The sequence below is a fragment of the Alternaria incomplexa genome (assembly GCF_024043165.1).
Source record: "Alternaria incomplexa strain BMP 0042 chromosome Unknown scaffold_20, whole genome shotgun sequence".
In the NCBI taxonomy this organism is placed as follows: Eukaryota; Fungi; Ascomycota; class Dothideomycetes; order Pleosporales; family Pleosporaceae; genus Alternaria; species Alternaria incomplexa.
The window spans coordinates 107,028-119,173 of NW_026249869.1; the positions used below are offsets into that span (position 1 = coordinate 107,028).

General features: G+C 54.4%; 5 protein-coding genes across 5 annotated transcripts; 4 read left to right on the forward strand and 1 right to left on the reverse strand.

The window, feature by feature from the left end:
- Positions 1-209: 209 nt before the first annotated feature.
- J4E90_010199 (uncharacterized protein) lies at positions 210-1,861 on the reverse strand (the record flags this gene model as incomplete). Its single annotated transcript, XM_051439714.1, has 2 exons — positions 210-893; positions 941-1,861. The coding sequence occupies 2 exons, from the start codon at positions 1,859-1,861 to the stop codon at positions 210-212; spliced, it is 1,605 nt and encodes a 534-aa protein (XP_051286368.1).
- Positions 1,862-2,142: 281 nt separating this feature from the next.
- Positions 2,143-3,895, forward strand: J4E90_010200 (uncharacterized protein; the record flags this gene model as incomplete). The annotated part of the gene is made up of 4 exons (XM_051439715.1): positions 2,143-2,583; positions 2,630-3,733; positions 3,784-3,816; positions 3,878-3,895. The coding sequence occupies 4 exons, from the start codon at positions 2,143-2,145 to the stop codon at positions 3,893-3,895; spliced, it is 1,596 nt and encodes a 531-aa protein (XP_051286369.1).
- Positions 3,896-5,435: 1,540 nt separating this feature from the next.
- J4E90_010201 (uncharacterized protein) lies at positions 5,436-6,847 on the forward strand (the record flags this gene model as incomplete). The annotated part of the gene is made up of 3 exons (XM_051439716.1): positions 5,436-6,125; positions 6,192-6,785; positions 6,833-6,847. The coding sequence occupies 3 exons, from the start codon at positions 5,436-5,438 to the stop codon at positions 6,845-6,847; spliced, it is 1,299 nt and encodes a 432-aa protein (XP_051286370.1).
- A 1,528-nt stretch (positions 6,848-8,375) lies between these two features.
- PGX1 (Exopolygalacturonase) lies at positions 8,376-9,836 on the forward strand (the record flags this gene model as incomplete). The annotated part of the gene is made up of 3 exons (XM_051439717.1): positions 8,376-8,706; positions 8,757-9,526; positions 9,582-9,836. The coding sequence occupies 3 exons, from the start codon at positions 8,376-8,378 to the stop codon at positions 9,834-9,836; spliced, it is 1,356 nt and encodes a 451-aa protein (XP_051286371.1).
- Positions 9,837-10,379: 543 nt separating this feature from the next.
- On the forward strand, positions 10,380-11,822 carry J4E90_010203 (uncharacterized protein; the record flags this gene model as incomplete). Its single annotated transcript, XM_051439718.1, has 2 exons — positions 10,380-10,802; positions 10,854-11,822. The coding sequence occupies 2 exons, from the start codon at positions 10,380-10,382 to the stop codon at positions 11,820-11,822; spliced, it is 1,392 nt and encodes a 463-aa protein (XP_051286372.1).
- Between the last annotated feature and the right edge of the window lie 324 nt (positions 11,823-12,146).

Sequence of the window (12,146 nt, forward strand, 5' to 3'; positions counted from 1 at the left end):
GGATTAGATCAAGTGCATACTTTACGGTTTCCTGTCCATGTGAGACGTAGCAGTGAAAACAATGACGAGTTGAACAAGCGTATGAGTAGTCATGGGATATCAACGATGTCAAAGAGAGATCCAGCCCCGCAATCCTCGACCCTCATGATTACCCTAACGAATAGATTGGGAGACATTCTTGAGGGTCGTAGTATAAGTAAAGGCTCTGTTTAGAACCTCTTCTTTTTCTTTGCATGTGCCTGCTTCTTCGCTGCCTCTTCGTTCTTCCGCTTCAACTCAGCGCGCTTCCGCTCTGCTTTCTCCTCAGGTGTCTCTTCGTGAACCTCCTCGACGGGCGTCATCTCCTTCATTCTCGGCGGAGACGATGGAGGCTCGGCAGTAGGAGATTGCGTTGCTCTGAAGCGTTGGGTACTTGGTGAAGCTGTCATATCACGTTGCGAAGCACCATCCTCGGCTTTCTTGCCCTTACCACCAATCCTGAACGGCTTTCGTGTCTTCTTTGGCGTTGTCGCTTGGCTGGGCTGGGAAGGTGGCACAGACTCCCTGGTTGGTCGGATCTCTGGTTCCGGCTCTACATCCGCGGATTTTGGTGGCGATGGCGGAGGAGACTCGGTTGCTCTTTTCGACTTCCCACTTGTTCGAAAGCTACTTACCTTTGGCTTCTGCGCTGTGGGTGTAGGCACTTTTGGCGAGGAACGGGGTTCCGGCGTGGGCGTCCTTTTCCGAGTTGGCTTTTGTGGGGTCCGACTTAGACTCTGGCTCTGACTCTTGGGAGGCGCATCCAGATCCTCATCGTCTTCAGTACTGTCGTCTTCCGTCTCACTGGCCTTGTCGAGGGGCGACGATGGTAATGGCGCCGGAGTCTGTGTTGGCCTTTTGCCGAGTTCGCGTGTCTGAAAGTCTTAGTCATTGCGCGGACAGTAATGCTCCACACCCTTACTTTGAAGTTCACATGAGTCTCAAACTCTTCTTCTGTTTCATCACCAGAATCCGTAGCTGTTTTTGCTGGCTTTGATGCCACAGGAGGCGTTTTGGCCTTGGTTTTGACTGGGGCTTTCGGCATGCTCAACTTAGTAGGTACAGCAGTCCACCATGTAGTCTCAAAATCACCCGACTTCAACTCCGAAGGTACTATCGGAGTGCTCTGTGCTAGTGCTTCCTGGAACAAGCCTAGCGTCGTCAGGTTTGTGTCTTTCAATTGCTCGGTATCCTGCCGCCATGCTTCCTCGTGGAAAGACCGTAAAGCGGGAACGTGCTTTTCCGCTTGTTCACGTTTGACTTTCCTTCGTCCCGCCTTCGTTCCACCGGCGCTAGGGAATGCGGCAGCCAAGTCCAAGCCATGAGAGTCGAACTGGTCCACAAGTCGAGTGATTGCCTTGTCTTTGGCGGCGATTGTCGAGATGAGCCCGGTAATGCGTTCATTCTGAATGTGGGAAGAGACAAGTAGCGGCAAGATGAGCTCGTCCTTGAGGTCGGCAGACGTTCGCTTCTCCAAGCGAAATTTCCATGTCAAGCGACCAAGAGGCTCTGGAAGGCCTATGCTGGTGTGTAGAGTGATGCCATCTGTTCCATCACGAGCGACACGACACATTGAACCCTCCGCACTCAGCAGGGGCTTCTTGACATTCTCGAGAAGGATGGCAACCTGCGCCGCGTCGTGTTTGCTGACTTCGATTGGCGATTGTTCCAACGCAGCCCGCTTGACGATGTCGTCCACGTTCAGCTCTTCGCTCCAGATGTTGCTGAGATCGGTAAGATGAACTGTGTACGAGTCCAGGTCGAAGGCGGGTTTGATGAGTAGCTGGGGAATCTGCTTGCCGTCGGGCTGCTCAGAAAGCTCCAGCTCGCGCCAACACGACATCTCAACCTGGAGAGAACGAAGTGATAGAGTGCATGTTTGCAGATGAGCGCAGACGCGTGACACACGCGACCTTTGTGGGGTTTGAGCTGGCACGTGAAGCGTAGCTGAGGCGCAGGTGCAAGGCAACCGCGCCAAGACTGTTCCTAATCGGGAGTAGATCCCTGCGCGCGCGGAAGGCAGCCGTACGTCACCAGCCTCGGCCAAAGATTTCGCGATCTGCGCCGGCCAGACCAAACCTCAACAACACATCTCCATACTACAAATCCGGCCTATTGTGAAGTATGTCGTCACGTGAACCTCCCTGGCGCAACGAGCGCAATCGCCTTCCCCAGCGCAACGCGCCGTCTTCGTCAATTCCAGCGAAGCGGTCAGCCGACTCACGAGCACACGACAACCCTGCGAAACGGTCGACAAACGCGGCAGAGGAGGCGTGGGTGGCAGACGAGGACCGCTTCGTGCTGCAGCAGGCCAAGAAGAAGGCGGCACTACGCGTCAAGGGCGGGCGCGCGAGACCCATCGACTGGCTGGCCGTCACGCTGCGCTTCATTGATCCCACGGAGAAGTCGATGCTGGACGAGGAGGTGGAAGATCACGAGCTAGACATAGTCGATCCGGAAGGTGTGCTGGAGGGGCTCAACAATGAAGATCTCGCAGAGCTGGAAAAGGAGATTGAGAACTACCTGTCCCTCGAAACGAGCAGGAGTAATCGCGACTACTGGAATGTAGGTACAATACACGTCGCGATATTATACGCTGCTAACCCCTCAGTCCCTCAAAGCAATCTGCAAAGACATCCGCCGCAAATCCAAATCCTCCAAGTCCGAAGCCCGCGGCACCAGCTCCGTCGCCGCCGACATCGATCAGCTGCTCTCCCCCAAGACGTTCGAGCAGCTGGAGACGCTAGAGGTGCAGGTCAAGAAGAAGCTCGATTCGGATGAGCCAATCGACTACGACTACTGGGAACAGCTGCTGCGGAGTCTTCGCGTGTGGAAGGCCAAGGCGAAGCTGCGGCGCGTCTCGCAGGAGATTGTCCGCGAGCGACTGCAGACATTGCGCAAGCAGCAGGCTGACGCAGCTGCATCTGTCCAGAACAGGATATACGCTATGCTCAACGGCACCGATGAGGCGAGCGAGGCGCAGCCAACGACTGTCGAATACGATGCAGCCTTCGATCCCCAACCCCTACTGAAGTTGCGCGCCGAAGACAAGGCGCTACCACAGACGGATGAGAAAGCGTTCCTGGAGGGTCTGGCCACCGAAAGGGGAAAGATCAAGAAGATTGGCTATGTGCCGTCACAGGCCAAATCCAGCGACCCAACCACCACCAGCAGTCAGCCCATGACGAGCCAGACGGTAACGACGAGCGCCTCACGATTTGCGCCGGTCGAGAAAGAAGACTACTCCAAGGCAACCATGGCGCTATACGAGAGGGAAGTCGCGCGAGGCGTAGAGGAAGGCGAGGAAATCTTTACCGCGGAGGAGGAAGTCACGACCGCGCGGCCCCAATGGGCTGGTAGCTACAAGCCCAGGAAACCCCGCTACTTCAACCGTGTTCAGATGGGCTATGAATGGAACAAGTACAACCAAACGCACTACGATCACGACAATCCCCCACCAAAGGTCGTACAGGGCTACAAGTTCAACATCTTCTACCCCGACCTCATCGACAAATCAAAAGCACCCACCTACAAGATCGAACGGGAGAACGGCCGCAAAAAGGGCCAGTCCTTCGCTCCGGCCGGTGAAGACGACACGTGCCTCATCCGGTTCATTGCCGGCCCGCCCTATGAGGATATTGCCTTCCGCATCATCGACAAGGAATGGGACTACAGCGCCAAGAGAGAACGTGGGTTCAAGAGCAGCTTTGACAAGGTACGTCCAGTCATACTCACTGTACTAGCTACGTGGCTAACGCAATGCAGGGCATCTTGCAACTCCACTTCCAATTCAAGAAGGTATGTCAAGATCGCATGACCAGAACGGCATCACACTGGCATCACACTAACATCGTGGCAGATATACTATCGAAAGTAGCTAAGCCCCCTTTGGGTGACATGGACGCTTCACAGCCTACTCCGCTGTACCTGGCCCCTCTTGCACCAAACGGCGCGATAGGATAAGAAATAGGGCGGACGTTGCACAGGACCCTCTTCATCGATAGGTGCTTCTTGAGTATCAAATCCAGGCTTCTCTCGTTGCGCCATCACCCGTGACCACCACATCGGCGGTGACGTTTCTACCGGCTCTCATATCCTCGCAACGTGCAGCATCTCCGCCTCCGGGTCCGTTGGCGGTGTACACTCCTCTTCGAGCGGTGACAGGGCCGTGACGAGGGTCTATCACGGATGACTATTGCTTGGGCAAGGACTACGAATCAGCTTCACCGGAAGGAAAATGGTAGAAGTCGTGTTACAGGCCTGTGTGGGGTCTGCTCCCAAACGGTTGCTCGCCTACTGCATCTTTGCAGGCGCAGCACATCATGTCACATCCCTGCGCCTGCAGAACATATGCCGTTAATGACCTTTTTGGGATAGAGTTTGCAGACAAGGAATACAGGTCCTTGAAGGAAGTCACCTATGTCAGGATGATTGTTATAGCGTGGAAGAATAGCCCCGACGCGTGTACTGACAACTACAATGAACAACATCTTGCCCCTTGCTCTCGGACAGTTTCCAGGACTTGCACAGAAGCCGGACAGGAACATCGAAGAGCGGGAGACTGCCGTGCAGGCCGATGGACGTTTCGATGTTACAAGTGGGCCACCCTGTATGCGCTTTCGACGTTATAAGTGGACGAATGCGCCTTCCCGTATGCCGGTGTCAAGCAGGCAATCTTTGGCTGCAGTGGTGGTACAGAGAGTCATTCACACTGGTTGATGGAGTAGTGCAATGAGGGTCTCTGGGCTGCGTCTCGGGCCGTGGGGCGGTGATGCTGTATCGGTACTTGTCGCTCCGTGACATCACGTCTGCAGCTGCGCCTGCGGCCAGGGTCCTCAGATCCGCCGTCCTTGCGATGAGATCTCATCCTTTGTTTGTCCATACAAGCGACGCTGCAGCGTCAAGCCTGCAGGTGTGCTGGCAGTAGGAACCCGCGCAAGAATCGTCTAGGTGACAATGACCAGGTTTCCAGGCAATCCCATTCGCCGGGGCATGGCGGAGCATGTTAACGTCTTGACTGCCGCTTCATTTGTGAGCATCGCCTTTTACTACTCTCATTATCTGCCAGTCTTTTGGTTTCACACAACACGTTGGCGTATTCGTATCGATACGTTCCTTATCTCTACCATCCAGGCCCGTGGGAGGCCGACAACACAACAGCTATGCCACATGCGCAATCACCTCATCGGCCTTCCTCCGCAGACGTGGGTGCTGAATTCGACAACGTCCAGTCATCTCAAGACGCCTTTTGTGAACCCTTCCAGCCCTCCAAAGACGCTTTTTGTGCCCCGCTTCCCTTTCACACCCATAACCCGGTGTTGTCTCTTTCCCCCAGGCTGCCTATTGAGGTCTCGATCACCGCACCTTCCGATCAGGGACCTGCACCTTCCAACAACGACACTACCCCGCACTCTGCCATGAGCCTCGACGAACAAGAGCCAATGCAGTGGGCTGCACCGACCAACTTCCTCCTCAGCTCCATGACCCAGAATGGCGCGGGTTACAATGCGTCTAACCCGTTTCCACCTGGAACTGGAGACTTCTACAACTACGCCGAGAACGGAATGTCCTACAACGACAACTTCACTATCGCGTACCCGACTCAGTATTCCAACGCAAGCTGCCCCCGATCCTACACCGGGGTCGACCTCTCTGGCCTTCCTGCCGATATCAGTATGACCGACTCGCATCCACCCACAGCATACCACATCGAACCGCCGAACCACCTTGACGCTATGGACTTGTCGGACCATGAGATCAGCGGCCAGCTCATGCAGCTAAGCAACGACTTCGACCTTCCTCCATACGGTGCGCACATGAAGGTTGAGGATTCCAATGGCTACCAAAGCCCGTACTCCGACCTGACCCGCGCGTCCACTCCTCATGACGATCCCCCTCGACATCCCCACGATCTCTCTGGAGATGGTGTCATCGACAAAGAGCAGCCCTACGCGCAGCTGATCTACCAAGCCCTCCTCAACGCGCCCAACAATACAATGATTCTCCGGGATATCTACGAATGGTTCAAGGCCAACACCGACAAGGCCAGTGCCTCGGAAACGAAAGGCTGGCAGAACAGCATCCGACACAATCTGTCAATGAATGGGGTAAGTCATGTCTCCTCTTTCTCCACCGTTCTACCTCTCTTCTCTCGTACATACTAATCTGCCCAGGCCTTCGTGAAAGTCGACCAACCAGGCGAAGAGTCCCGCAAAGGCTTCATGTGGCGCCTGACCGACGAAGCTATCCGCGAAGGCGTCAAATCCACAACGCGCTACCGCAGTAAGCAGCCCAACAAGCGTGGCCACCGGACCCAGCAACCACAGCCCCAGCGACAAGCCTCCGGCGCTAAGGGCGGTCAAGCTGCACGTCGCTCCGCAAGGATGAAACGGAGTGGCAGAATGCACGACGGATATCGCAATGGCAACGATCAGTACATGTCTCGATCAGTACCCGCGGCTTTCGACCCGCATTATCGCAGCGTACCAGCAGACGCCTACCCTCCGAGCCCGTACTACGGAAGCGACGTGGACTTTGGCTACCCGTCGTCTTCTTCTTCTCGAACCGATGACTTCACCCTCAATAACCCCAGCGCCAACGTCCTTGGTCCTCATCACCACGCCCATCTCGATCTCTTCTCCCCACCCACACGCTCCTACCTGGGTAGTCCCATGTCGCAACACCACCACGATCTATCGCGCACCATGTCCGCACACTCCCTATCGCAACCTCTTCAACATGGCCTGCCTATTGGCGACACGGCGTATGTGCTTGAGCAGAGTCCTGAGGGGGGTTTGTTTTCTAATAGTCCTAGTCCAAGTGCGGATGAGCCGAGGACGCCTGTGGATCAAGGGGATTGGCGTGAGGATGTTGGGATGGGAATGGGAATGGCTGGGTGTGTGTTTGAAGACGCGGGTGGTATGGGCTACCGGGCTTATACTGGTTGAGTGGATCGCAGGGATGGAAGGTGATAGGGGTGGTGCTCTGGGGATGGAATGAATGTTGGTCAATGTTCTTTTCCTCTGTATTGTACGATTGTTTTCTGCTTTCGGCTGGGGTTGGGAGTTGCGGGTTGCATAGCATGGTTTTGGGTAGCGTTGCGATGTATATTGAGTGCATCACCTCGATCGTTGCATAGCAATGTCGGCCTACCGCCACTGGGAGCTTATCTCTCATCGTAGCGTAGCAATGCTTTCTTCTACTGGCTTTTCATTCGTCCTCACCAAGGCAATTTCACATTGAATCCCTCCTCTTTCCGCGGTGTTCCTTACATGTAGTCGATGGTTCAAGAGACGAGCTGTCGTCTCGTCAATTCTACAGACGTCTTGACAGGCTCAAGCGAATGACGCAGACCCTGGTTCGGCGGACGCACATTCGACATCCGCGGTACTGTGATATGCAAGCCATGATTCCAATATCGGCCCTATTATTGGAGTTCACATGGTATTTCCGTCCAGCTTAGACTTCGGGTTGAGACGAATGATAGCGATATCTCAACACGACGTGTACAGAACGTCTACCGGGGTCGATTGAAGATAGAACGTATTGACTTTACCCTTTGACGGTCGTGTTCCTCAATATTGCTCTTCTTGGTGGCTTGTCGCATGTCGTTGAATTGGCAGAGAAACACAGCTGCTAAGCTTTCGGGACGGAACGAAGACATTGGGCTTGGCTCTGGGTATTTCACGAGTGTGCTCTCGCGCTGACCGAAGGCAATGTCCGTCGTGGATAAACTTTGCAACCTCCAAGACTATGATCAGTTGGTAAACATCGAGCAAAATTACCGGAGCCCGCCCGGATAAGTAATCGCGGTAAGCCCATCTCCACGATGAAAGCATCACAACTTAGCCCAGCCCTTCCAAGCAGCCACCACTTGCTTAACCACGCCGGCCGTTCCGCGGCGAAATCTTCGCCCGCCACGTTCAGTCAACCGCCCACCCCAGAAAGCAGCCGTTGACGCGTAGAAGCCGTAGACCGTCTTTTGCGATTTGTCGTGGGGCGAGCACGCACCGGAAATCTGGGGTCGCAGAAACTCCACCAATGGCGCCGGCCAAGCGCCCAGGCGTGTGGGGAAAGCTTCGCTGATCTTGGCTTAGCGCCACAGTCATGACCCGTTTAGCCACTTGTGGCCGTGAGGGGACCCCAGGATGAAGGGGTTGATCGAAGAGTTCCTCCGCGCCATCCAATTTTACGGGAGCGGGTATCTTGAGGTGGTTCCAGGGCCAAGGCCGCGGCTCGGACGGCTGGGGATGATGCGATGGGGGTATATTAGGTGGTCGGGGTCGCGATGGTTTTCGGGCTACAGACGTTGATTTCCAGCTTGTCAATTAAGAAAATCGGCATATACGTCTGCCAATATGCGCGTCACCGAGCTTTTCACGTGCGCTTTGCTGCAAGCATCAGCAGTACTATCGACACCCCTCGATGAGCGAAACGTCAAGGTCGTTGCGTCGAAGAGGCCACACCACCCGGCGTATCCTTATCACCCGAAGAAGGCATGCCCGACATCGCCGCCACGAACCAAGACCTGCAGCGTCAAGGCTCTCGGTGGTGGTAAGGACGACTCCGCAAACATCCTAAAGGCTATCAAGCAGTGCAATAACGGCGGTCATGTCGTCTTCCCGAAGGACCAGAAGTTTACCATTGGAACCGCGCTGGATCTCACTTTCCTAAACAGCATTGATCTGGGTATGTCACCTCCGAAAGTCAATAATCTTTCATTACTAACTATCGCGAAGACATCCAAGGCTCCATCCAATTCACAAACGACACAGACTACTGGCAAGCCAATTCCTTCAAGCAAATCTACCAAAACGCCACCACCTTCTTCCAGCTTGGCGGCAAAGACGTCAACGTCTACGGCGGCGGCACTCTAGACGGAAACGGCCAGGCTTGGTACGACCTCTACGCCGAGGACATCTACATCCTGCGGCCCATCCTCTTCGGTGTCATCGGCGCGGAAGGCGCCACCATCTCCGATTTGAAGTTCAGATACAGTCCGCAGTGGTACACGTTCGTCGCTAACTCGACCGACGTGGTCTTCGACAACATCGACATCTTTGGCGGCAGCAAGAGCAAGAACCCTGCTAAGAACACGGATGGGTGGGACACATACCGCTCCGATAACATTGTCATTCAGAACTCGCACATCGACAACGGCGACGATTGTGTTTCTTTCAAGCCCAACAGCACCAACATCGTTGTTCAAAACCTCATTTGCAACGGTAGCCACGGTATTAGTGTTGGTTCTCTGGGCCAGTACCCCGGCGAAATTGATATCGTCGAGAACGTCTATGTGTACAACATCAGCATGTCGAATGCTTCCGACGGTGCGCGTATCAAGGTCTGGCCTGGCGCTTCTTCCGCTCTCTCCGGTGATCTTCAGGGTGGAGGCGGTGGTGGTGCTGTCAAGAACATTACGTACGACGGCATGACCATTTCGAACGTCGACTACGCGATTGAGATTACTCAGTGCTACGGCCAGAAGAACTTGACTCTTTGCAATCAGGTAAGCTCCCTTCCCCCTGTCAATCTTTCCCGAAGCAAAACTAACGCGATCAAAGTTCCCCTCCAACCTCACCATCTCCGACATCACAGTCAAGAACTTCCACGGCACGACCAGCAAGAAGTACGACCCGCTCGTCGGGTATCTGGTCTGCTCTAGCCCGGCGGTTTGCTCGAACATCAACATCGAGAATGTTAATGTTACGAGCCCGAGTGGAACGAACCAGTACACTTGCTTGAACATTGACGGGATTGAGAGTCAGGTTAACTGCACTACCAATGGGGGTCAGGGCGGAGAGTCAGGAGGGAATTGAGGATACTTGAATAGTTATTGAAATACAACGTTCATCGTTCAAACTTTCCCGTTTCTTTTGCTGTTCCGTTGTGATGACATGGTGCACGCTGCAGATGTTGGGATCGTAGCAGAAGCGCTTTTGATAAGCGACAATAGTCTGGTACAGGCCCAAGGTACCACCGAATGGACCTCCGGACATATCATTTCCCAGCAAAACTACTGGTCTGGGCTTGCTGAATATACATGGGCGTCATTGGAGTACCCCGGCATTTAGGCATCGATGGGCTTGGTCCTAGCAATCAACATGCTCGGTATGGGGGTTAACTACCATTACTTTGAGCTCTGAGTGAAATAGCCGAAGGTTCTCTGGCCTGCAGTGGCGAGCGTAGTTCGACCATTATAGGCAGAGCTTTCGAGTAGGAGCGTAATGCGTCATGCACAGACTTGGCGTGATTGTACTGCACCCCTATATATGACCGCACGCTTCCGGGCCCTGGTCAAGATCTCAACGAACCAGTCAACCAACCCGAAAACTTCTACACGTTAGCAAAACACCCGAGACATGTCTACTGCTCCAGGTAACGTGTTGCCCGAGGGCATCGAGCGCAAGAAGAAGAGTGGATGGGCTAGATCGCGAGCGCGAAAAGCTCGGAAAGAGGCCCAAGCAGGTTCGAGTGAGCCGCAACAGAAAGCCGAGACCATGCACAAGGCTCCTGAGCAGGCGGAAGCGGTGCGAGAGAAGAAGATCAAGAAAGAAGAAGCTCGAGTGAAGCGCGAGCAGGGGGCGCAAGTAGCGCGCGCTGAGAAGATGAGAAAGAAGGAGGACGCGAAAGTGAAGCGAGAACAAGAGGCGCAAGCAGCGCACGCTGAGAAGATGAAGACGCTGAGCGCTAGGGGTGCGTTTCTCGTTCACTCGTATGACGACCTCCGTCCATACAATGGATATCCTCACATCTACGATGAACGTATGTTCCAGAAGCCTGTGGTAAGTACCCTATGGATCTGGACACATAATGGTATACTCACAAGTCTGTAGAACAAGCCTCAAAACGTCGGCTTCCTCGATATGCCTCTCGAAATCCGTCTGATGATCTACGGGCATGCCCTTGAATTCGACGAGCCGATCGAGCTGTGGCCAGAGACCGGAGACATGGATACCGAGTATTACCGAAGAGTACGCAACGGGTCTAGACTTCGAAAAATGTTCGGCCGACGCGGCGCACGCAACCTCGGCTTGCTACGTACATGCAAGCAAGTATGCGCTGAAGCCGCCGAGGTCTTCTACGGCAACAATGAGTTCCGCTTCTCGGGTCTCAACGGCCACATGGTAGCGTATGCGTTCGCGACGAAGATTGGGTCGAGGAACCTGGGATTCATGAAATCCATGACCATGGCTATACCTTGCCGCTCGGAGGACCGCGGTTGCATGGCCTCACACTGGAACCCACACACCTGGCTTCGCACACACGACGTATACGACCTCATGCCTTTTCCATATCCGTGGACAAAAGGCAAACTCCGTAAGCGCTTCCCGCGACTAGACTTCGAAGATTCGTGGCGTAGTCTGGCTTGGATGCTGGCGGGCGCCCATAGACTCAACAAGATCACATTCGTCCTGCCCCACTATATCGTGTACCGCCGCGTGGCGTGGAATCGGCATCGCTATGTGAGGTGTTGCGGACGACGACTTGTCAGTGCAATGGACGATATCGTAGCGGCAAAGCCATTTCTCCAGGTTGCAATCGTACGCATGTTCAAGGATCCGAATGAGGACGCTTCCTGTGACAGCAGTCAGCGCTGCCTCATCAAAGAACTGAAGTCGATTGTGTTCTGCAACGTTCGTCTGGCTAGATTCTGTAGGAACCAGAATTGGGAACTTGACCCCCAGCCATACGTTGACAGGGATGGCGGATTTGTCGAGGACCAGGCATTGGATGCGAGCGAGAACCCATTGGACATGCTTCCCGATATCGAGCATTTGTTCGTGAGGGCGGCAGCTGAGTAGACGAGATATGGCTTAAGGGTTCGTTCGTTTCCGTGTGCGCGGCGATAGCCAGCAAGATGCTTTCCGGAGGCGCGACTTCAGTATGCGGCTAGAAGCTTGGAGAGTTGTATTGGCGTTGTCAGCGCAAAGAACCGATGATAGGAGTGCAATAAAGATACCACATTTGTACGCTCGCCTTTAAAGTGTGGAAAGTGAAATGCCTTCGCGCGGTGCTACGAGTGAGCGCTGAGTTGTTGTGGTTGGTATCGTCGGAAAGGCAGAAGGCGCGACTTCGACTAGTGACACGATGACGTAACGCGTCATCCCTTGTCTGCTATGCTGTGA